The sequence below is a fragment of the Vipera ursinii genome (assembly GCF_947247035.1).
Source record: "Vipera ursinii genome assembly, chromosome: 7".
NCBI lineage: Eukaryota > Metazoa > Chordata > Lepidosauria > Squamata > Viperidae > Vipera > Vipera ursinii.
In genome coordinates, this window is record NC_139521.1 from 8669982 (window position 1) to 8693939 (window position 23958).

Here is a 23958-nt window from a genome sequence, read left to right on the forward strand (position 1 = left end):
AAAACGAATAAAACATTTTTTTTAAAAAAAAAATCCCACACGCTAGACAAAATGTGGCAGTGGCACACCCTGGTTCAGAGGAACACCAAATCCATTTCTCTAAACGGAAAGAAAGGGACGCGGTGGCTCAGTGGGTTAGGACGCTGAGCTTGTCGACCAGAAGGTCGGCAGTTTGGCGGGTCGAATCCCGTGCCGCGTAACAGAGCGAGCGCCTGTTACTCGTCCCAGCTTCTGCCAACCTAGCAGTTCGAAAGCACGTAAAAATGCAAGTAGAAAAATAGGGACCACTACGGTGGGAAGGTAACTGCGTTCCGTGTGCCTTTGGCATCTAGTCATGCCGGCCACATGACCACGGAGACGTCCGCGCTGGCTCTTCGGCTTTGAAACGGAGATGAGCACTGGCCCCTAGAATCGGAAACGACTAGCACGCATGTGCGGGGGAAACTTTACCTTTACCTTTAAATGGAAAGATACATTTTCAAACGTGTCCCTTTAAATTACTCACCTGAACGTATTTGCCAATGACCTTGATGATTTCCAAATTGAATTGTTTCGCTGGTGCTCTGGACAGGTCAATGTGGCTCAAAAGGCTATAAATGATTTGCAGCAAAGACTGCTGCATGCTGGAGATCCCCTTTTCTAAGAGCTAAAAACAGATGCGTACAATGGATTATCCAAAATATCCCATGACACTGAGTGCAAAAGTAGTAAGTTATCTAGACAGCCTATGTCTTTAATGGACCTGCCCTCACGTGCAATAAACCTAAGCCTTATTTGATGTATAAACATTAGACATGTATATGTGGAAGTTTAAAAGCCCCTGTAGTATACTGGCTTAAGGTGTTGAGCTAGAACTGGGAAGATGATCCATTTGGTAACACTGCAATATGAGAAAGCCAAATGTGCAACTTCAGATGGAGAACAGTATCCGACACCTGAGAAAGATACCTAATGTACAAAAAATTATTACCTCTGCAAGGTATGTTATCAGACTGAAAGTTGTTTCTGAGAATGAATCATGCAAATATCTGCACACTACGTTAATCCAATTAGAGCAGTCTCTGGAGTAACTGTGCGTGCTGTATAAACACATCATATGAGCCAAATTAGCAAGAGTTGGGGATTTCTCTTCTGCGCAAACCTGAGAACAAAAATAAATAAATAAATCAAAATATTAAGTTAGTGGAATATCTATTTAAACATTTTGATTTTAAAGGAGTGCTGACTTTATTACAACTTGTAACCACCAGTATGACTTAATAGATTTTGCCTGAGTTCAAAATCCCATTTTGGAATAACGTGCTTTGTTTCGTTCTGCCTTAAGATTACCCATGAACCCAGCTAATATTAAATTAGTTAGTAAATTGACTGGGTAAGCAAAACACGCTTTAGCAAACCATGTGTTGATTCCAGTTTTAGATTAGAGCAGGTTGACTGAATAGAGTTGTTCTTCGTTAGTTAAGATTGTCTTAAATCCTAGTGACATTTACTCTAAATAGATAAATCTATTCACTTGAGTGCCCAGTTTGTGTGGCTCTGTAGACTGAGAAATTTGGGCTGAAAGCCTGGTGTCTTGGATAAAAGCATCAAGAATCTAGAAATACTGTTTTTCTTAGCTGTCGCTTAGAGCCAATGTAGATGCCCATTCTGGTTGTCACATTGCTCCTTCTGGAGCTCTGGGCTTATTCAAAGCACCATACATGCAAACCCACTTAGATGCCCTTGTTCTGGATTTTCTATACGCAAGACAAAATAGCCAGCTTTCTGCTTTGGTAAAGACCTTCTGGATGCCACCATTCCGGGCTTCCGTGGACCAGTACCGGGCCGTGGCATGCTAGCAACCGGTCCGCACCAACAAGCAAAGCCCCTTCGGTGGGATGCAGGGAGCACACAAAACCAGGCACCCTCCGGTCCGTGGACAAACCTTTCTCCATGGAACCGGTCCCTGGTGCCCAAAAGGTTTGGGCAGGTGTCTTATTATCCTCAACTAATTGTCACTGCCCAACCTTAAACTGTTGCTATCGCCGTCCTTTGTTCTTCTAGCTACTACATTCTTACCACTGCTGTTATTACGGCTCTATCTAACCTTCCTTTGCCACTCTACATCACGTCCCTACTGATCTTCCCAGTAACTTCAAAACTTCCAAGTTTTGGGTTCTTTCCCCTCTTTTTTCCTTAGTCCCCTCCCACTCTACCACAGCTGTGCCCCTTCTTTAAAAGGGGCTTCTGGCAGAGATGTCAGTTCAGACATCTTGCTGCTACATAGCCATCCTTCCACCGTGAATCTGAATCTCCTCTTGCTCTTGCTTGCTAGGACAGATGTAATCTGTTGAATATATTGAATAAGTAAGAGCCGATTTTCCCAACAACATAGTTTGAAGCACCGCAGTTAAGCTGGGATGGATAGTTTTGACCCTAAATAAAAAAACAAACCAGAGATGAGCAAGATTGGACCATAGCCTGAACCTGGATTTATTTGACTGACTGACTGAAGGAGTCTCTTTATGATCTGATCTATTCACTGCTAACCAAAATAGACTTAAAAGTGAACACCGCAAGTGAAACAACCCATTTGGCTGTGTCTATGGTGTAAGCTACGATAGTGGGGATATTATGAACTCAGAGCCTTTTTATGAAAAGCTTTTTGAGCTGCTTTATTTTTATGAAAAGGGACGCGGTGGCTCAGTGGGTTAGGACGCTGAGCTTGTCGATCAGATGGTCGGCAGTTTGGTGGGTCGAATCCCGAGTGCCGCGTAACAGAGTGAGCGCCTGTTACTCGTCCCAGCTTCTGCCAACCTAGCAGTTCGAAAGCACGTAAAAAATGCAAGTAGAAAAATAGGGACCACTCCGGTGGGAAGGTAACAGCGGTGGGAAGGGAACAGCGTTCCATGCACCTTTGGCGTCTAGTCATGCCGGCCACATGACCACGGAGACGTCCTCGGACAAGTGCTGGCTCTTCGGCTTTGAAACAGAGATGAGCACTGGCCCCTAGAGTTGGAAATGACTAGCACGCATGTGCGGGGGAACCTTTACCTTTACTATTTTTATGAAAGTTGACTTCCTCAATTACAACATCCACAAAAGAACAGCTAAGAGAGCAAAGGCTCTGTTGACAAAATACTGAGGAACTTTAGAACAAAGGAGAAGAATGACAGATGGAGAAAGTATGAATAAAAAAAGGTGGGGTGGGGAAAGCTTATACCAAAGGTAAACTGGATACCATGATTCTGAGGCAGGCAGCCAAGAGAGATTTGAGGGAGCAAGAATGAGGGGAAGACACTCAGGGACGGGACTCTGGGAAAAATATTAGTGGCGGAACTCCTTCAAAGTCTATACAGGTTCAAACCCATGCATGTGAATGTACAGACAACACATTTGATCAAATTGCCTTCACCATGAAAACAAAAAAAAAAGAAGAAAAAAGAATTATTTCTGCTTATTACCTACCTTTGCTATTCTGTCAGCTGTTTCTTTGCAGAACTGACTTGGACTATCAAAATGTTGGATTAAATGAGGCAATAAACATAATATGTTAAGAGGAAATCCTGCACAGAAAAAGATGGGAAGTTGAATTTAGAATACTAATTCCTATCTTCTCTAGACAACTATTCCAAGGTGTACTAGCGACAAATACGTTTAACATCAGCAAAAAATTAAAATGCCTAAGACACCTGTCGTACGGAGGGTAGGCAATCTGGCTTGCCCCGGTTGAACAAGTCCTAAGTGACGTGGCCAGTTAAGTAGCACCAGATTATCTATTTTGTCATAAGCTATCTGTTTTACAATTTACAATCTTTATTCTGTGCCGCTACCAAAATCTCTCTCCTTTTTCAAATCCAGACAAAACTGCTTCAATTGATTTGTTCTGACAGATGCTCATACCCAAAGGTTTATCATCTCTTAAAAAGCTTGCCGTGGCGCCCCCTCCTGTCGATAAACACCCAGGAAATGGATTTGGAGGGCTACTGTTCTGACACCTAGGATATTTAGAATGCAGTTTTGCAGGCTAATTGTACTGACTGGAGACCGCCAGCAGTTCGGCAGTTCGAATCTCACCGGCTCAAGGATGACTCAGCCTTCCATCCTTCCGAAGGTCGGTAAAATGAGGACCCAGATTGTTGGGGGAAAAATGCTGACTCTGTAAACCGCCCTAGAGGGGCAAAGACCTGGTTATTCCAACAAGCGGGCCTGGACTGATCATGGCTTTTAAATTTGGTTTTTTATTGGTTTAAATTGTTCTTATTTCTTATATTGTTTAATCCTCTTTTAATTTTTGTATTTATATCTTTTAACTTTTTATTGTTGTGAGCAGGGATTGAGGCAAAGTCTGTTTTGGATAAGGATGCATATTATCCCCAGAAAGAACAGGATGCCAACTGGGGAGTGCTTTTTTGGCCTCCCCCCCCCCCCCGTTATTGCGAGGTCTCCAAATAATAGCTACAGCAAGGAGACTCCGTACAGAATTACGATTATGCAAATTGCAACTCTTCGTGAGCTAGACAGTCTTAGCAAGGTAGCCCGTCCATATCCTTCCTTAACTACTGCTTGGTGCATCTTTAGTCAAGATTGCTCCAAAAGCATCCAGAAATTGCAGCTTGCACAAAAAGCAGCAGCAAAATTGTTAAGTCAGAAGCTGGTGAAATTCTAGGATGCCTATACTGAAAGTTTTGCCCTGCCACTGCTAAATACAGTTTAAGATACTGACTGACATTGGCCTTAAAAGCCCTAAATGGTTTAGGCGCTATCTGAAGGAGAGGCCATTTTTAGATCCCCCCTTTTCAGAACCTCATCTAATAACATTCCTGTTAGCCCCCCACCCCACCCCCCAGGAAACAAAATGCATTTAAATTTGATCTTAATTTCAATGGTAGCATTTTTAAGCTTTATAATTTCTGATTTTGGAAGCAGCCTTGGAGAAGAAGATTATTTCACTAGAAATCTAATAGCAAAACACGTAAAAGAACCCCTTACATTAACTCTTCAGTTCTCTGGCAGTATAATGACAAAAAAAAAAACATTTTAAAAATACCCGCTACTTGGGATGGATCCACCAACACATGCTTGGAAACCGTAATGAGTTTGCTAAGTAAGTGGACGGTCATTTCTTGCGTCGACACGGAGGTAAACCCCTTGAGGAATAACTGCTGAAGGCCTGGAAAGTTATTCCATTTTAATTTACTCTGCATCTGTTCAATCTTCTCCCGGCTTTCAGGTTTATCCAGAGGCAAATGAACAAGAAGTTTATTCAGGAGCCTGAGAGCCAAGAGGTATTCGTATTCGTAATCTGATTCCAGCAAGGAGGCTGCAATCCAGAATATGGTGGCCATCAGGTTGACAGGATCAGTAGTGGGCTGCAGGTCGTGCATTCCTCCCTCTTTCAGGGAGGACAGGCTTCTAGTCCTCGCTAAGCTGTTGGAGTGATTTATCCTCCCATCCATTATATCCAGCGTGTTGCTCCTCCGTCGGTCACTTTTCCTATCGCCTATCAAACTCAGTCGCAAAGAATTGCTTTTCACGTGGCTGTAACAGCCTACAAAGTTGCCACTGTTAACACGACTTGTGCTTAGGTTTATCTGACCGGTGCTTTTTCTGTTTGCTGCGTATTTGTTCCCCAGTAACGGGTCATAATAGGAAGCGCTAAAAAACGAAAAGAGAATACGGCACATGAAAATTACATTCCACACCCCAAGACCATTAAGGTGATTAATTAAGAAGGAAGTTACTTGGATAAACGTCCCTCAGTTTCAAATACAGAGGAGTAACTTTACTTTTCTTTTAATCAAGAATGCTACACGTTAATAAGAAAGACGTACCTTTTTTTCATGTGTTTCATTTTTTTTCTTTAGACCTCACTGTATTTATATAACATTATCGTGCGTCACGCTCCTTCTGGGAGTGTTTTACAGAGGAGACTGTATTTTCAATATCTACATCCTCCATTTTAAAACTATGACCACCTAAGGCTGCTTAAAAAAATAAAACTAGAAAATTGATAGAGCAGCACTGGTTAAAACATAACGAGCCAGCTGCCACTCTTAAGGACAGGAGTTCAAAAGATGCAAAGTTAGATGAAGAATTCTGAACAATGTAACAGGACTACAATTTCTCCAAATATCCCTTTTACTGACCAGTACACATTTCTAGATTTATCTGTTGTACAAATGAGCTGCAAGGTTTTCTTAAAACCTGCTTTCTCCTCATCTTGGAAAAGGGGCTCCTTCAAAATGTATCACTACAGGAGAGCTGATGTAGGATATTTTTATTTTTTTATTTCATTTTATTACATTTATATACCGCCCGAGTGCCGTGTAACAGAGTGAGCGCCTGTTACTCGTCCCAGCTTCTGCCAACCTAGCAGTTCGAAAGCATGTAAAAATGCAAGTAGAAAAATAGGGACCACTCCGGTGGGAAGGTAACAGCGTTCGATGCGCCTTTGGCGTCTAGTCATGCCGGCCACATGACCACGGAGACGTCCTCGGACAAGCGCTGGCTCTTCGGCTTTGAAATGGAGATGAGCACCGGCCCCTAGAGTCGGAAACGACTAGCACACATGTGCGGGGGAACCTTTACCTTTACCTTACCGCCCTATCCCGAAGGACTCAGGGCGGTTCCGAAGGACTCAGGGCGGTTAAATGCATTGATTGAGCAGGGATAGAAAAGGGAGGGGAATACAGGCCAGCTACATGAGCGACAGATTACAAATGCCTTATCAATTAAAAATTATGTGCTGTAAACCCATTTTATTTGTGAGACTTCCTGAGATAATCTGAAAGAGGCACGCAGGCTCGGCTTTCTCCTGCTCAAGTATCCTAGAAAACTCTGTTTGTCCCAAAACTTATTATCGTGGAGTGTCCCCATAGGCTGAAATGCTCTGATATTATTGTCTTTGAGTCTTGATGTTGAATTTGTGTCCAATAAGTTTTATATGCAAAATATCGCCCGTTTCTCCTATAATAGAATCCAGACAGGCATTGCCGGCAAACAGAGCATGTTACGTCGCATTAAAGGAACAGCATGTAACAGCATCTTTAGTCTTATCCGTGAGGTTGTTCAGTCCCAAAATGGTGCTATGAATGTACACGGTAGGGCGAAGCAGACACCTAGATTTGTTCCCATGCTGGCAGTTATCCTGTTGTTTGTGAGAATCAGCTTCAGTTGTGCGACTGTCTGTATGGCTTACCGCCAATTGCTTCAGTAAAGTGTAGTGTCATTGTCCAGGACAGGATGTAGCTTAATAAGTATGTGTTCCGAGTAGTTGGAGCTGATTGTGGAGACAATCAGCAAGGTTTTTTTTTCCTCCTCCTGTTTTTGTGACCTACGGCAGTCAGGTGGCATTATTTGACAAGGAATAAATATTACTGAAAATAGAAGGGATCACAGGTAGTCCTCAACTTATGACCACTTGATTAACGACAGTTCGTGGCTACGAGTCTCAGAAAAAGTGATTTGTAACCTATCCTTGTACATGTCCATTGTCATGTGATGGCAATTCGGGCACTTGGCTTGCATTTATGAGTGGTTGCAGTGTCCCGCAGTGATGGGACCACAGTGTGCAATTCTTCTCAGCTGGTTTCTGACAAAAACCATCAATAGGAGTAGGTGGGTTCGTTTAATGACCGTTGTGATTCATTTAACAGCCATGGTAAAAATGGCCATAAAGTCGGATTATGGTCATGGGATGACTTGATTTATGACCACCCCAACTTACCATGAAAGTTCCAGTCCCTATTGTGGTTGTAAGTGAAGGAGTATCTGTATTACCAACTAGGTACATATAGGATTGCAAATAAGTTTTAGTACTCAGAAATTACTAGTTTTATTAATTAAGTGGGCCCGAACATATTTTGCTTGCTTCAGAATGAGGAAGAAAGTATAGTAGGACAGGGGTCCCCCAACCTTTCTGGCACTAGGGATTAGTTTTGTGGAAGATAATTTTTCCACGGACCGGGCAGGTGATGGTTTCACGTGCAACCTAGATCTGGCACATGCGCAGATGAAGCTTTGCTTGTTTATCCATGGTTTGCACGGACTGGTTCCTAACAAGCCACAGACTGGTACCAGTCCACGGCCTAGGGCAGTGATGGCAAACCTTTTAGAGACCGAGTGCCCAAACTGCAACCCAAAACCCACTTACGTATTGTTGGGTGCCGGGTGAGCGTGGCCCATTGGGTGGGTGTGGCCAATAGGGTGGGTATGGCCCATTGAGCGGGCGTGGCTGCGGTGGTAACGGCAGACTGGGTGGGACTAAAAAGTTCAATCAATCAATTCCAACTTTGCAAGATCTTTTTTTTCCCCACGAGAAGTTGAAATTGATTGATTGAACCTTCACGCAGCAGAGGAGGCCTAAACCAAAAAGGTTTTATAAAATCCAACTGAAGGCGTAGGACGGGCGATGGCGCACGTGCCCACAGAGAGGGCTCTGCATGCCACCTGTGGCACACGTGCCATAGGTTCGCCACCACGGGCCTAGGGGCTGGGGATACTTGTACTAGTACACTGTACAAAGCAGATAAATTTGCTTCCTAAAATTCATGAAATGCTTTTGTCAAAATTGTTTATGTTTGAACTTCAAGTAGAGTTAACACAATGAAAAAAAATATTAAAAATGGAATGTTCATGATAGGCAACTAAACCATTGAAATCATGTACTGCATGCTTATTAAAAATCACAGAAGTGTTGTTTTCAGCACGGTCTGCATGCCCTTGCTGCTTTCACTGTAACGAAAGTAGCACGTCAAAATAAGTTCCATCCCAGAATCGCAGGGCATGTACAAAAGGAACATGACTTAAGTTATTGTTCCACTGTGGTTGTCATCCTGCCACTTCTTGGAACCTTACTGCACATGCTGGCATTTAAACACTTTAAATAGAGGCATATTTTTAACTTCTGTCTGAACCAATGAGTGAAAGGCTCACATATTTCCAATCATTTGAAAGAAAGTCTAGCCCAAATATTGTAAAAAGAAAAAAAAAGAATTTCAGATGCATGCTACAGCAAGCTATCATAAAATCTTACTGGGAAAGTGCCGTGAGAAGATCATAATGCTTCATGGTGTCTGCCAATGTATCAACAGCTGACTCCAATGTCAGAAGCAGTTCTATGACAAAACCCTGTAAAAAAGCAAATTTATTATCAGCCAGATACATTTAAAAGCATTAAAACTCAAGTGTCCATATTAACGTTCTGCTGATAAAATACAACATGCAATATACACAGAACAGGTTAGCAATGATTCCTGGCCCTCATAGCAATTCTGCCTAGCATCCACTTGTTTCACCTATTTTCCTACAATTGTATGGACTTGGAAAAGCATTCTGACAGATCTTATTCTATCCATCTGATAAAGTAGACATGGTCCACAAAAATTTATGTGAAAATAAAACGATCATTTCCTGGGTGACCTAGAGCTTCTTTTAACATTTAGATGGAGAAATTACTGTCTAGAGTGGATGAAGTTTGATAGATAGATAGATAGATAGATAGATAGATAGATAGATAGATAGATAGATAGATACTGGATGGATAGATAGATAGATAGATAGATAGATAGATAGATAGATAGATAGATAGATACTGGATGGATGGATGGATAGATAGATAGATAGATAGATAGATACTGGATGGATGGATAGATAGATAGATAGATAGATAGATAGATAGATAGACAGACAGACACAGACAGATAGATATAGTTATAGGTGGGGCCATTCTGGAAGAACTTGCTTTTTAATTGTAATATGCATAAAGTTACACTACAATTTTCATTCATTCCCGCCTCAAAATGGAAGAAAATCATCCTAATTTGGTTTTTACTAATCATAGTTATAAAGAGGCAGAAAATAAAGAGTTTGTGTCTGTATATCATTTTAGGATCACAATTATCCAACCCCAGGGTAAGAATCTTTTTGATCAGAAAAGACTAGCGAGCTATAAGCTTTAAAAGTTCAAAATGATTTGTTTCGATGCCATGTTCTATAACTGCTGTAATGTCAACCCTGCTAATGTCGGATGTTTTTGCATTGACAACAGATGGAAATGTAGCCATCTTTTCCCTTTTGCTTTTAGAGTTAGATGATGCTGGCGGCGGGGGGGGGGGGGGAAGGATTGTGAATGAAAGTCCAGCTAGATATAACAACACTAAACCTAGCATGAGAATCAAGGTTACTGAGCCCAGAGCTGATAAAGAATTGGCAGGCTGGAGAGCTGGAGAGGAAACCTGCACTTCAAGCTAATAGGGGAATGTGATTTATGACTGTAAATTGGAGGAGGGAATTGTGCTTTGATACTGTGTGCCCAGGGGAGGGGAAATTCAGTTTCTGGCTTCGATTATGTAAGTGCCGATATTCTGCTACTCGAATAAAAGATCCTTTAAGGTAAACAATGCCTTGAAGTTCTTTTGAAGTGTTTCATCTGTCGGAACCGTGATATAATATTCTTCAGGCACAAATCTCTATTTAACATTCAACTAAAGACAGAAATTAAATTATTGCTTTGTATATTTTCTTGAAAAGCGAAATACCTGAGCTTCTTCTCCTGCATCTCCAACCGTTTCTACAAGCCTGGAGAGAATATCAGAAAGTGTGTCTGCGGAAAGAGGCTGTTTCAGTGCTCTGAAAATCTGAAAAGATCTTCCAGCATAGTGTCGAGAAGAGCAGGAAAGGGCCGTCTGTAGAGCAACTTCACTGAGATGTTGCTCAAGCTGATATCCAACTACAAGAAACAGTGAACATTAAGAGGGTGCAAAATTAATTACCACACGACACGCGTTTATTTTAGCAAAACTTACAAAAACACATCGAACATTTTTACTTTTTTTATTTTGGAAGAGGAAATCTAAACAAAACATGTTCCTTCCCGAAACCGCTAAATTTATGTGTGCTGATCGTGACAAATTGAAAGTTTTTCAAAACCTACCTGAACTTGACTGTTTAAATACAGAAACAACATGCTTTAAAAATACAGTTAACAGCTCAGCACTCTTTATGCTTGGATTCTTTGCTGAAACATCCTCATGATTCCAAAGTGGTCCTCGTTTTCTACAGATAGAAAAAAAAATCAAACCAGAAGCTCATTTGTCAAAAATAATTCTTTATCAGTCTTGATTCCTTGATTATTTATCAAACCCCTCTTTTAGAAAAGAGTTACAAAACATGTTTGCTTTTACAAACATGCAATAACCATATATATTTAGAGTTTTTTTGGTAAAAGTTAAATTCTTTTACATTATTTTCTAAAATGAACTCTGCCATTAAATTTAACCACAGGATTCAAGAAACCCTAACTTCCATCCTACATGGAAGATAATTTTTACTCCTAAAATTTACCTAGTGGAGCAATCCGTTCTTAACAGAATTCTAAAATATATTGTAGGGCTTATCCTAACTTTACTGTTTCCAGCGGAAATGTTTACCCTAATGTTCACTAATTTAGTTGCCATTTCCATGGAAGCAAAAGCCCAGTAACGCTGAATATTTCACATTATGACGAAATTATGAAACCTTCATGCAAAAGCTTAGCAGATTATTGAAAATATATATGCACTTCTACACTGAGTAAAAGCCATCATTTAAGTGTTACCTGGAAGTAATAAACTCCATAAGGGACTTCATTTTTTCATTTTGTTCTCCTGAAAGGTCAACTTCGTTGAGAATGGTGCTTTGCATCTGGGAAAGGGCAGCGCTTGTGTTTCCTAAACTGATGCTTGAAGAGGTAGAGCTTGAACTGAGTCCTGAGTCAGTCATTGGGGAGGGCTGGTGATCTGGTATAAAATCATTAACACCTAATTACAGAAAGACATAATTACCATTCTTAACATCCTCACAGTGACTTTCAAAAAAATAATAAAAAATCCCAGATGATGTTCTGATTTCTTTGGTCCAGTGTTGGCCAGGAATCTGGACGTGTCTTTTTGCTCTGACTGGAAGCACAGGAGGGAGAGCCAGTGACGTCATGATATTAATGAAGGGGACTCATTTCATCATTTTCTTTTCAAATCATCCATATTCAATGCAGTTTGGAGGGGGGGGATATTTCTCATGACTTAGAAATAGTTCATCTTGATGGAAAGGTTGGGAAACTGTAATCCTAAGCAAGGACCAAACCAATTGTAACGACAGGGCGGCTGTTCTCTCAGAGATGTGGAAAAAAACCCTACCTCATAATTAGAATTTAGTGAACGCCCCCACTCCACGTTATTCAACTGATTTATCCTTTTGATATATACAAAAAGCAGGAGCTTTCTCATAACAATGGCAATGGTGGAATCAGGGTGGATTAAACTTCGGAGCTGTTGCACCCGTTTCAATGCTTTCTTGCCGAAAACAAAACAGCGTATGTAGAACAGTATTAACTACAACAGGTTCTGCCTTCGTTTTTAGCGTGTGCGCGCGGTCAGTGCACGGTGCATTTAATAAATTGCTTGAAAAAAAGAGAGCCTTACTGTTAAGGAGCATACAGGCATCAACTCTTAATTTCTCGTATTAAAGAATTTAAAAACAGCAGTAAATTTATCTATCAAAAGCAAGCAGGGGTTTTTTTGGGGGGGAGGGGTAAGCTCAAAGTAGTTCCCCAATCTCATCATTAGTGCAGGTTCGCATCCCACCAGGCTCAAGGTTGACTCAGCCTTCCATCCTTCCAGGGTAGGTAAAATGAGGACCCAGATTGTTGGGGGCAATAAGCTGACTTTGTAATAATGCCACTGGGGGGGGGGGGGCGAAAGCCCTAATAAGCAGGCATATACATAGAATGAAGGCTATTGCTAAGCACATTGGTTTGTGCTTTAAATTGTAAGCCGCCCAGAGTCTTCGGAGAAGGGCGGGATATAAATGGGATTAAAATAAAAATAAAAAAATAAATCATATGTATGTTCTGAATGTCAATCTGGCCTCCGTACACATTTTCACCAGGAACTGGTCCGTGTTAAGAAAACTGCTATTTCAAGCTTTGAACATTTTACATTTGGAGAGTTTTGTACATCCCCACAACATCCCATTCTAGGGCAGAAGCCCAATCCGGTTCTCTGTGTACAGTTATCCTAAATAAGTGCCTTTGAAAAATAGAAAGTGGTATAAGATCAGTCTTATTTCATATGCATGGATAGTATAACAAATGAACATGCATGATTAGTAAGTCTACATAAGTTATATTTAATAGTGAGGTGCTGCCACCTGGTGAGAAATATTAAAGTGTCATGGACCAAACAAGGGTTGAAAAATGAAACAATGAAGAAATTTCTGTCTGAACAATGTATCAGCCCGCTGCATCCCTTCCTGCATTCATTTACCCAGAGAAAATTATAATCAAAGTTTGCAATACGATTTATTGAAAACTGACTCTGAATTCATTACTATAAATAAAATATTTTAAAAAAACTGTCCAGAGGAAATATCCTATGCTGGAACTAGGAATTAAGAATTCTTCAAACAATTCTATTACCAGACTGTGACAAGTTTTTGAAAGAGAAAAGCCTGCGATCTAGCATTAGTGTACTCTTCAAAAGTTAAGTTAAAAAATATTATTAATTCCTCTTCGTAGATCTTTAAATCCTGATCTAAATAAAAAATTAATGTTCAGAAGACTTCTAGATAATCAACTTAATGATTCTTATATATTTTTATTACAGTACATGACTTAAGCTGTTAGATCTGAGAGGCCTGTTACCCTTGGTGAAGTCTTGGTTATAAAAATATTAAAGAGGTATTGATTAACATAGCTTTATTAGTTACCTATTCAAGAGAAAAGAATTCCTACCATATTGCTGTGAGAGCTTTTACAGGTAGTCCTCAACTTACGATGATAACTGGGACTAGAATATCTGTTGTGAATCATGGCAGCCATAATCTGAGATCATACGACAGATTCTGATTTTACTGTGGTCTTAAAAGTTGAACCAGGCAGTTGTAAGTGCGAATCCAGATTAGCCGATGGCATCTTTTGCCGGAAACCCAACAAAATTGCTGGAAACATCGCAAATTGTGTTTCTTTGGCCACAGGATGCTGAAATTGGCTGTTAACGTAAGCCAGCTGCCAAGCACCCAAACTCAAATCGCATTGACTGCTGGGGGTTAGGGTAACAGTGGTAAAAGTCTGAAGTTCAGTTGTAATTGACTTTTTTTTTAAGATCGCTGTTAATTGAAACCACTGTTAAGTAGTAAGCTGAGGACTACCTGTACTTTTATTTTCATTATAAACACAGTGCATTTTAAGTCTTGTTGAACTGCCCACCGCCCCCACCCCCGACTAGCATGTGTATTAGTTAGAAAGCTGAAAGTACCCGTGAAGATGCAATCCAAATGTGCTATTTGTTTGATTGTGAGCACCCGGGGTTCATTAAACTCCTTGTTCCTGAGAAGGACAGAAGCCATAGACTGGACGCTACTGTTAGAGCCCATTACTATCAGCAAATGCAACAGGAGGCGTTTACAGTGTTCATATACTTCAGGATGGTGATGATCAAGACCTACATCCAAGGGGGAAAAAAATGAACGTAGTCAGATCGATGTGCTTGCATGTTACTGTTGCTGATGAGTTAAGCGTTCATTTCAAAGGAACATGCCTAGCTAGTGCTACTCATTATTTACTGCTGGCATACACTCAAGAGGTAAGAATTCTTACGTAATTATTTTTCACTGCTTGCTCTGGTATATTTATTTATTTTTATTAAATATGAAAAACAATTGTTCTTCCGGAGAGTTCAGTCTTTTAGACCACTGCTACGCTCGCTGAAAATGTCGGTACCACTTGTTCTTCAAAAGTTGGGTGTGTTCTACACTAACCCATCACTTTGGCTTGAATGTGCCAGGCCATAAAACAATGCGGTAGTTGAACGATGCTTCCCAATTTTAACAAAAACTAACTTACCTATAAAAATGGCATGAAGCAAGAGATGCAAGTAATTTCCCCAATCTACCTTTACGCTATGGTCAATTATTAGGTCAGTCAACAGAATCACTGCTACGTTACACCTACAAACCAAAGAAATATCAGTTGAGTTAATTGGGGGGGTGTGTGTCAGCGGAATTGATTACTATAACGTATCATTTAAAAATCAGTATCATAGTTACACAATTATTTACACTAGAATTGCTACTACTAAAAGCAAATTTGGTTGACAATAATAAAGATTTTAGGTATTGTAAGTTATACATTATGGTAACTATGACAGTAATCTGTTTCTCACTTAGGAAATAATAAATAAATAGATGGATGGATGAATAAAATAAATATTGGCTGTCCCAATAAAGAAATATAGATGCATAATGCCAATATAGCTCAGAACATAAAGAAATATAAAGCAAGGCTTAAACAGCTAGTCTCAAAGTTACGATCCTAATTGGGACTGTAATTTTCATCACTAAGTGAACTGATCATTAAATGCAACACCACACAATTTCACTGCCTAGTGCACTGGTAGGCAACCTTGGCTCCTTTATGACTCATGGACTTCAACTCCCAGAATTACTGAGCAAGCCATTCTGAGGGAAAAGGGAGAGGTTTCCAAGCTGAGCCATGCTGGCTCAGGAATTCTGGGAGTTGAAGTCCACGAGTCATAAAAAAGCCAAGGGTTGCCTACCCCTGGCCTAGTGAAGCCAGCAGTCCTGGTTTCAGTCGTTAGGCGAGGACTCAAACTTCTCCTGATGATGCTGATGTTATCCATTCAGTCGAGCCCAACTCTTGGTGACTTCTATGGTTCAAGTATTTCCACTTCTTCTGATCTTGCACTATTTTGAGTTTTTCTACGCTCTTGGCTGGCGTCATCTCTGACGGTGTCCAGTCACCATGTGTTGTGATTCAGGGTCAGCCTGTGGGTTCGGCAGTTGGGTCAGACGATTCAGAGGAGGAGGAGGGGGGTGTTGGAGAGCCTGCAGAGGACAGCCCTGAGGCTTCGCCGGAGTACCTTAGGGAACATCTGCTGCCGGCATCAAGCTCCCTGCGCCCTGTGCGTTCCCACAGAGAGGGCCTCCTCAGGGTGCCACCGATCAGGGAATGTCGATTGGTGGCCCCCAGGGGGAGATCCTTCTCTGTGGGCGCTCCGGAGCTGTGGAACCAGCTACCGGTAGAGCTCCGGATGGCGCCCGATCTTCGCTCCTTTCGCCGCGACCTCAAGACGTTTCTGTTTGTACAAGCCGGCCTAGCCTGATGGGGATTGGTGGGGTTTTTTAATTTTTTGTTTTAATTTTAAATTGTTGTTTTAGAATTTTATTCCAACTGTTTTAATATGGGCAATTATTTAATCTTGTTTTAACGTTTGTATGTAGTATTTTATTCTGCCCTGTGAACCGCCCTGAGTCCTCAGGGAGAAGGGCGGTATATAAATATTATTAAATTAAATTAAATTAAATTCGCAGAGCCCTCAGCCAGGCCCCTCTCATCTGGTCACTACGCAGACCCAGCTGTGTGAGCCTGACAGCGTGGATGAAGATGACCCACAGCTGGCCCTGTTCAAGGACGCCCAACGCAGGAAGCAGTCAATCAGGAGTAAACAGAGGAAGGCAATGGGGCACCTCAGAAGGAGGCAGAGAGAAGCCATGCCTTGAACTGTTTAAAAGGGGAATGTGTGGGAGGGCTGGTTTGCTGAAGGCAACCATTTGAATAGCTCCTGTTTCATGGTTCGTGTTTTGGTTTTGCTCTGTTTGCTCTGTTTTGTGTCAATAAATTTGGCAGGCTTAGTTCCAGCCTCTTGCCTTTTTGTAAAGGGGTTGTCCCCGCCTTTTCTGCAGGGCCAGTAGTAGGCTGGTACAGAACACCATGTTCTTTGATAGTCTGGTTTCTTTTTACTGCTAATCCTTCCAAGTACGACTGCTTTCTCCAGTGAATTCCCCCGCATGACATAGCCAAAGTAAGAAAGACACAATTTTGTGATTTTTGCCTTCTAGTGACATATCTAGTATTACACACTCCTGTACCTGTTTTGCTGTCCAAGGAATATATGTCTCTTACTCTCTGCAAATTGCCTCTGTTTCAACTCTCCCCCCCCCAATCTCTACCCTTTGGGCTGCCTTGCATATCATGGCTGAGAGGAAGAAGCCCACCGTATGAAGGCAGTAAGCAGGGAAAAATAATTGATTCATATCTAAAGCTACAGGAGGCATGACATTCAATGTTTGTACAACCTAGATATCAGCTAATAAAAGGCCAGAAAAACAAATAAGCCTCTTGTGGAAAGATTCTTCCTATACAGTAGTAGAAGAAAGAGAAAGAAAGAAAGAAAGAAAGAAAGAAAGAAAGAAAGAAAGAAAGAAAGAAAGAAAGAAAGAAAGAAAGAAAGAAAGAAAGAAAGAAAGAAAGAATTATTAGCTAGAATTATTTGGATCTGATAAATTAGTCAACAGTTTTAAATTCAATAGGAAGGAAGGAAGGAAGGAAGGAAGGAAGGATAAAGAGAAGGAAGGAAGGAAGGAAGGAAGGAAGGAAGGAAGGAAGGAAGGAAGGAAGGAAGGAAGGAAGACTTAATTATTAGCCAGAATTATTTGGATCTGATAAATTAGTCAACCGCTTTAAAATCAATGGGACGGAAGGAAGGAAGGGAGGGAGGGAGGGAGGGAGGGAGGGAGGGAGGGAGGGAGGAAGGAAGGAAGGAAGGAAGGAAGGAAGGAAGGAAGGAAGGAAAGAAAGAAAGAAAGAAAGAAAGAAAGAAAGAAAGAAAGAAGAAGGAAGGAAGCAAGCTTCTGTCTTGAAGATAAACTGTGAAGATCCCATTCTGAAAACACAAGGATAATCTGGAAGCAGGATGAGTCATTTCCCCACAAACCTTGTATGTTTCTTGGAAGGAAGACACCACCTTTTAGTTTCTTCCTTTCTTTTCCCAAAAGGAAAATACTCTGCCACAATGTCTTTTAGGCGCCTCTTATTCAGAGGGATTTGGGAGGGTCTTAATTTATATTGCTTACCTATGGAGAGACATGCCTGGGGATGATGTTTCGGGCAAATAGTCCACCAACGGAGACCAACAGCCGCCTGAAGGTGGGAAAGGTAGTGGCTCTCCTTCGTTGTGTTCCATCACTTTAAGGCGCCAGTTTGAATACAATGGCATCGAATCGCCTGTCAAGAGTATTACGATCTCGAATCAGATATTTCAACTGCATCTGGTTACACTCGTTGGAATACGTTAATTTTCAAATAGGGGTGCTGCATTTTCTCTATTTCCCATACTTAAGTGACATCGTCTTGCGTTCCAAAAAATTTGGACGCGTTCAAGATTCACTGCATCAAAACACTGTTTACGCCCAGGTAGTTCTTGATTTATGGCCACAACTGAGCCCCAAATTTCCGTGGCTCAGCGAGACGTTTGCCAAGCGAGTTTTGCCCCGTTTTATTAACCTTCCTCGCCAAAGTTGCTAAGGGAATCACTGCAGCTGGTAAGATAGCGACACAGTTGTGAGGTGACTCTGGCCTCCCCGCTGACTTTGCCTGTCAGAAGGTTGTATGATCCCGGGACACCGCAACCGTCACAAAATATGAGTCGGTTGCCAAGAATTCGAATACTGATCACGTGACCGTGGGGATGATGTTGCAATGGTCGTGTGAAAACGGTCGTAAGTCATTTCTTCGGCGCTGTGTCTTTGTAACTTTGAACGGTCGCTAAGCCAACTTTTGTAACTTGAGGATTGCCTGTAGTCCTAAAAGCAACAGGCATCAAAGTCTAGTGCAAGACTAAGTTGAATAAAGAAAAAAAACTATCAACGATCAAGGTTCAAGGTCTTGGTGATGGTTTTTAAGTCCTTACATGGCATGGGTCCAGAATACCTCGGGGACCACCTGCTGCCGGCGTCGACTCCCCTCCGCCCTGTGCGTTCCCACAGAGAGAGCCTCCTCAGGGTGCCTCCGGTCAGAGAATGCCGGCTGGTGGCCCCCAGGGGAAGGGCCTTCTCTGTGGGCGCCCCGGCTTTATGGAACCAACTGCCGGTTGAGCTCCGGATGGCACCAGATCTTCGCTCCTTCCGGCGCGGGTTAAAGACCCATCTATTCGAACAAGCTGGCCTGGCCTGATGGGGAATTTTAGGGTTTTAATGTTTTTTATATTTTGATCGTTTAATTCGGGCAATAATTTAATCTTCTTTTAACTTTTGTATTTCTATTTATATGCCCTGTTCACCGCCCTGAGTCCTTCGAAAGAAGGGCGGTATAAAAATTCAATAAATAAAATAAATAAATAAATTTCTGACAATCAAGTAAAAACATGTGGATGTGGTTCTTATATCCTCCATGCTTTTCTTAGATTAAGGGTTAGCTCAAATTGTCAAACTATCATAGAAGAAAGGTGCTTTAAAGTATGTTATTTATGGTATGTACGTATGGCATGTAATGTGGTGTATAATTACACTACTCTTTGCCAGGTAACGTAATAGTGTCTCCAACATACAGTGCAAGAAAAAATTAAAACAATTAAGCAAACGGGCTTCAGCTGAATGAACGTAACGTTCATTGCCACGACAAATAAAGATAATAGATTTTTCTGTAAAAATTCCGCGCGTGGAAGAGTGACAGTTAAACCTTGCGTTGTTGAAAGGAAATAAAAGATTGAATTACTTTTTTCTTCTTCGTATGAGCCGCCTGAACTGCTGCTGTATCGGGATTCTAGCCTATGGTGCTGGCGGTTCAGATTACTGTTCAATCCACTATAGATATCCAGGTGGATGTAACTAAAGCGAGAAACACAGTGTTATGAAAGACCACGTTTCTATTCGTCCATGTATTTTTCCATTTAAAAATTAGTTACATGCCTTTTACTTCAGTGGGCTAATGCCTCCTTAAGTAACACCAGCTGCCTGCAATTAGTGCAGGTTCGAGTCCCACCAGGCTCAAGGTTGACTCAGCCTTCCATCCTTCCAAGGTAGGTAAAATGAGGACCCAGATTGTTGGGGGCAATTAAGCTGACTTTGTAATAATGCCGCTTGGGGGGGGGGCGAGCGAAAGCCCTAATAAGCAGGCATATACATAGAATGAAGGCTATTGCTAAGCACATTGATTTGTGCTTTAGATTGTAAGCCGCCCTGAGTCTTCGGAGAAGGGCGGGATATAAATGGGATTAAAAAAACAAAAACGAGTCAGTTTAAACCACAAGTATACTATGGCAGGCATGTCAAACTCACGACGTCACGTGACATCATGCAACATTATCGGGGCAGTTTTGCCATTGCCGACAATGGGGTGGGCGCGGCTTCCACGTGATGCACCCGGCCTGCAGTTTGACACTCCTGTACTATGAGAACACAAGCATGCTAGAAGTCAGAATCGAAGAATCCTGAACATGCCAGGAGTCAGAATCGAAGAATCCTGAACATGCCAGGAGTCAGAATCGAAGAATCCTGAGAAGCGTGCCTTCTGTGTCCTTCCTGTTCAGAACAGACCTGAAAATAACAGGAACCCAATGTCTAAAAGACAGTGGGAAACTAGTAATGTACTATCAAATCTCATGTAAACCCCTGAGATAGAAAGCCCAGAATTTCTAATTGTCGACTTGGGAGGACAATTCAGCTGAAGTACTTTTAATATATATAAAACCAATGATATGAGCAAGAAAATTCAGATACATAAATCCAGCCATTGCTGGTCCAGGGACCGAGAAGTTGGGGACGCCTTGTCTTAAAAAGGCAAGTCTCAAATTCTCTATCCTGAGAACAGAGGGCAGAAAAGGTGACAAAAAGCCACTCTGACAAGCTGGCACGCATTCACAATAAAAGTACCTGCAGAGTCATTATCAGCAACTATAATATGTGGTCACCACCATTTAATCAAGTTGCAGTTTAGGCTTTGTTAGTTAGGGCTAGGAAGTTTGTATTTTAAGAAAACAACCAGTATTTCAAATCATATACATCTTTCTTACCTTTCCTCAATGCTATCTTTCGTAAGCTTGTTGTTGTGATTACTATCTGTGGGTGCCACCATTGTATTGCTACTGGAAGTAGTTCCTGGAAATTAAGAGTGGTACATTTGGAAACGAGCGCCGGAACAACCGCAAAACAGAATTTCTGAAACCCTCTTTTTGAAACTCTGAGAAATCATCACAATTACCATTACCGCTATTCTCAAGAGAACAATAATCCTCCCAAAGTAATTTAGAGATATTACTACAGAATTCTAAATAAAAGGACAGTGAAGAAAGAAGATCTAAAATAATTGCACAAGGCGGCGTGTAATGGCTGGGGAGAAGAAGCGAGGCTTCTATTTAGCAGACTCCTGCAGTGAAGTCACGTTTTCAAAGGCCAATCAATCCACTCAACGTTAATGGTTCGGGGAAGGGATCAACCCAACTATCCAGCTAAGAAGAGTTTTGGGGTGCCCTGACCTGCTTTCTTTCATCTGTCTCCATTTTATGATTTCCATATGAGCTCTCCTCCACAAGCTTTGTGCCAAATACGCAAGTCACAGAATGATGGGGTTCATTTTTGAATTAGAAGTATATTTTGGATTCAAAGGTTGGCAAACTGACACAGATCAGAAGGCTTTCACATCTCTCTCTCTCTCTCTCTTTCTTTTTTTCTCTCTCTCTCTCTCTTTCTTTCTTTCCTTTTCTTTCTTTACAATGAAGTTATTTACAACAAGAGCCTTGGTGGAGCAGTGGGCTAATGCCTCCTTAAGTAACACCAGCTGCCTGCAATTAGTGCAGGTTCGAGTCCCACCAGGCTCAAGGTTGACTCAGCCTTCCATCCTTCCGAGGTAGGTAAAATGAGGACCCAGATTGTTGGGGGCAATTAAGCTGACTTTGTAATAATGCCGCTTGGGGTGTGTGTGAAAGCCCTAATAAGCAGGCATATACATAGAATGAAGGCTACTGCTAAGCTTGTAAGCCGCCCTGAGTCTTCGGAGAAGGGCGGGATATAAATGGAATTAAAATAAATAAAAATAAATAAATAATTCAGGTGTCAGAATTACTTCTAAATCTTTCTCTTAAGAGTCTATACCAGTGATGGCAAACCTTTTAGAAATCGAGTGCTCAAACTGCAACCCAAAACGCACTTATGTATGGTGCCGGGTGGGCGTGGCCCACTGGGTGGGCGTGGCTGCGGTGGTAACGGCAGACTGGGTGGGACTATAAAAGTTCAATCAATCAATTCCAACTTTGCGAGAAGTTGAAATTGATAGTTTGAACCTTTTTTTTTTTTTGCACCCGGCGGCGGAGGCCTAAAGCGAAAAGGTTTTATAAAACCCAGCTGAAGGACTGGGACTGGGGCGACGGCGCGCGTGCCCGCAGAGAGGGCTCTGCGTGTCACCTGTGGCACGCGTACCGTAGGTTCACCACCACGGGTCTATAGCCCTTCCAGCTCTCCCTATGAACTGCTTTACTTCCTCCTCCTTGACTGCACTCCATCCACTTTCTGGATTATCAAGAGAGTAAAAATAAAAGAATATGCTGGATTGCTGCTTACACGTTTTGCCTGGATTTGCTCAACCTATCGCCTTCTCCTGGGTTAAGGTAAGAGTCTTTCTTAGGGTCTTCTGCCAAGTCCCCTCAGAGACCAGGACTCCACAACTGATTCCCTCCCCCCCTTCTTGTCTTGGGTGAAGACGCTGTCTCTTCTCCAGGGCAGGGGTAGGCGACCTTGGAATTCTGGGATTTGAAGTCCACGAGTCATAAAAGAGCCGAGGTTGCCCACCCCTGCTCCAGGGAAACCACCTGTGGACTTTTCTCCCTCTCTCACCAGGAACCTACACCTGCTCTTCACACTCCTGTAACTTTACTCTCCAGCCACTCTTTTTCTGTCTTCTTCTTCTCTCTGTCCCCAATTTTGGGTTAGATTGACAGCATACCCCCTAGAACTGAGAAGGTGGGTGCTCCCCTCATGCCTCCCAACGTGTGTGTGTGTGTGTGTGTGTGTGTGTGTGTGTGTGTAGACCCATTATGTCTACATCTCCTTATAAAAGCTCTGGCTAGCAGCCAGGTCAGTTCATCAGCCTTCCTGACAGCACAACTGTCCTTCAAAGCCACAATCAAAACGCTTCCCTTCTCTCTCTCCCTTTGCTGTCTCACACCAACAAAACAGTAGTCGTTACCAGGCTACTAAAAACCGTAAGATACAGAAGCAAAATTATAGCTTCAAGAGTCGAACAGCCTTGCAATTAGTTCCCAACTATTCCAATAAAACTTTTTATTTTTCTTCAAATCGTCTCTTCTATGTCACTGGCTGTGCTAGGTAAAGCATGCGGCAGTGCCAGGCTGCTAAAAACCGTAAGATACAGAAGCAAAATTATAGCCTCAAGAGTCGAACAGCCCTGCAATTAGTCCCAACTATTCCAATAAAACTATTCCAAGGGGATGGAACAGCTCAACAGGCAAGATGGCAAAATTTCTAAATTTGAGGAGCAGGCCCACAAAAGGGCACTGCTTCTTTAACAAAGTGCTGCCGCCCGTGGCACCCAAGCCTGCTCTTGAAGTATTTGTTCTGTTTTGCATCCAAACGGCTGTGCATCCCGGGATGTTGCCCAACGGTGAAGTGAATATCTCTGTCCTGATAGGTTAAAAAACAGTTTGATGTCAGTGTCTCACCTGAGGTGACAGAAGGGATTTTGTAACTAGAAGTGATACGGTAATATGGTGGGTTGTCCATATGTGTCACTCCAGAACTAACGGGATCAGTAAGCTGTAGTTCGCTAACCAACTCTTCCAAAAGCTGCATAGTTTTATCTCGACCCAAGTAAACAATTACCTTCTTCACCTGCCATTCAAAGAGAAAATAAGAACATTAAGAGCACTATTAAATATACTAGAAAAGTAGATTGTATTTAAAAAAATTTTTAAAAAAAACCCTGTAAATTTAGATAATTGAATTTTTCACTGGCAGACAAATTACCAAACCAGTTCTTAAACTGACTTATAACTAGTAACTAACTTACAACGGTCTTTCGACTTATAACTAAAGAGACTGGGCAACCATTTGTCTGAAATGATAAGAGGGTCTTCCTGCCTAGAGCAAGGGGTTGGACTAGACAACCTCCAAGGCCCTGTCCAATTCTATTAT

The 23958-nt window shown here is 41.8% G+C and overlaps 1 protein-coding gene across 4 annotated transcripts in view; it reads right to left on the reverse strand.

Annotated features, from left to right (window-relative positions):
- The window catches only part of FRYL (FRY like transcription coactivator), a 142790-nt gene that overhangs the window by 30839 nt on the left and 87993 nt on the right, over positions 1-23958 (reverse strand). For all 4 annotated transcript variants that reach the window (XR_014493084.1, XM_083367890.1, XM_083367889.1 and 1 more), the window contains 14 exons: positions 23487-23655; positions 20826-20910; positions 19529-19641; positions 17890-18040; positions 14861-14964; positions 14274-14459; positions 11579-11780; positions 10916-11037; positions 10521-10711; positions 9017-9111; positions 5030-5637; positions 3448-3545; positions 971-1141; positions 506-646 (listed from right to left, as the gene is read on the reverse strand). Coding sequence is in view for 3 of the 4 variants with exons in the window: in XM_083367890.1 (XP_083224016.1) it covers positions 506-646; positions 971-1141; positions 3448-3545; positions 5030-5637; positions 9017-9111; positions 10521-10711; positions 10916-11037; positions 11579-11780; positions 14274-14459; positions 14861-14964; positions 17890-18040; positions 19529-19641; positions 20826-20910; positions 23487-23655 (2436 nt within the window). In the remaining variant the exon portion in view is untranslated. The remainder of the gene's footprint in view (positions 1-505; positions 647-970; positions 1142-3447; positions 3546-5029; positions 5638-9016; positions 9112-10520; positions 10712-10915; positions 11038-11578; positions 11781-14273; positions 14460-14860; positions 14965-17889; positions 18041-19528; positions 19642-20825; positions 20911-23486; positions 23656-23958) is intronic.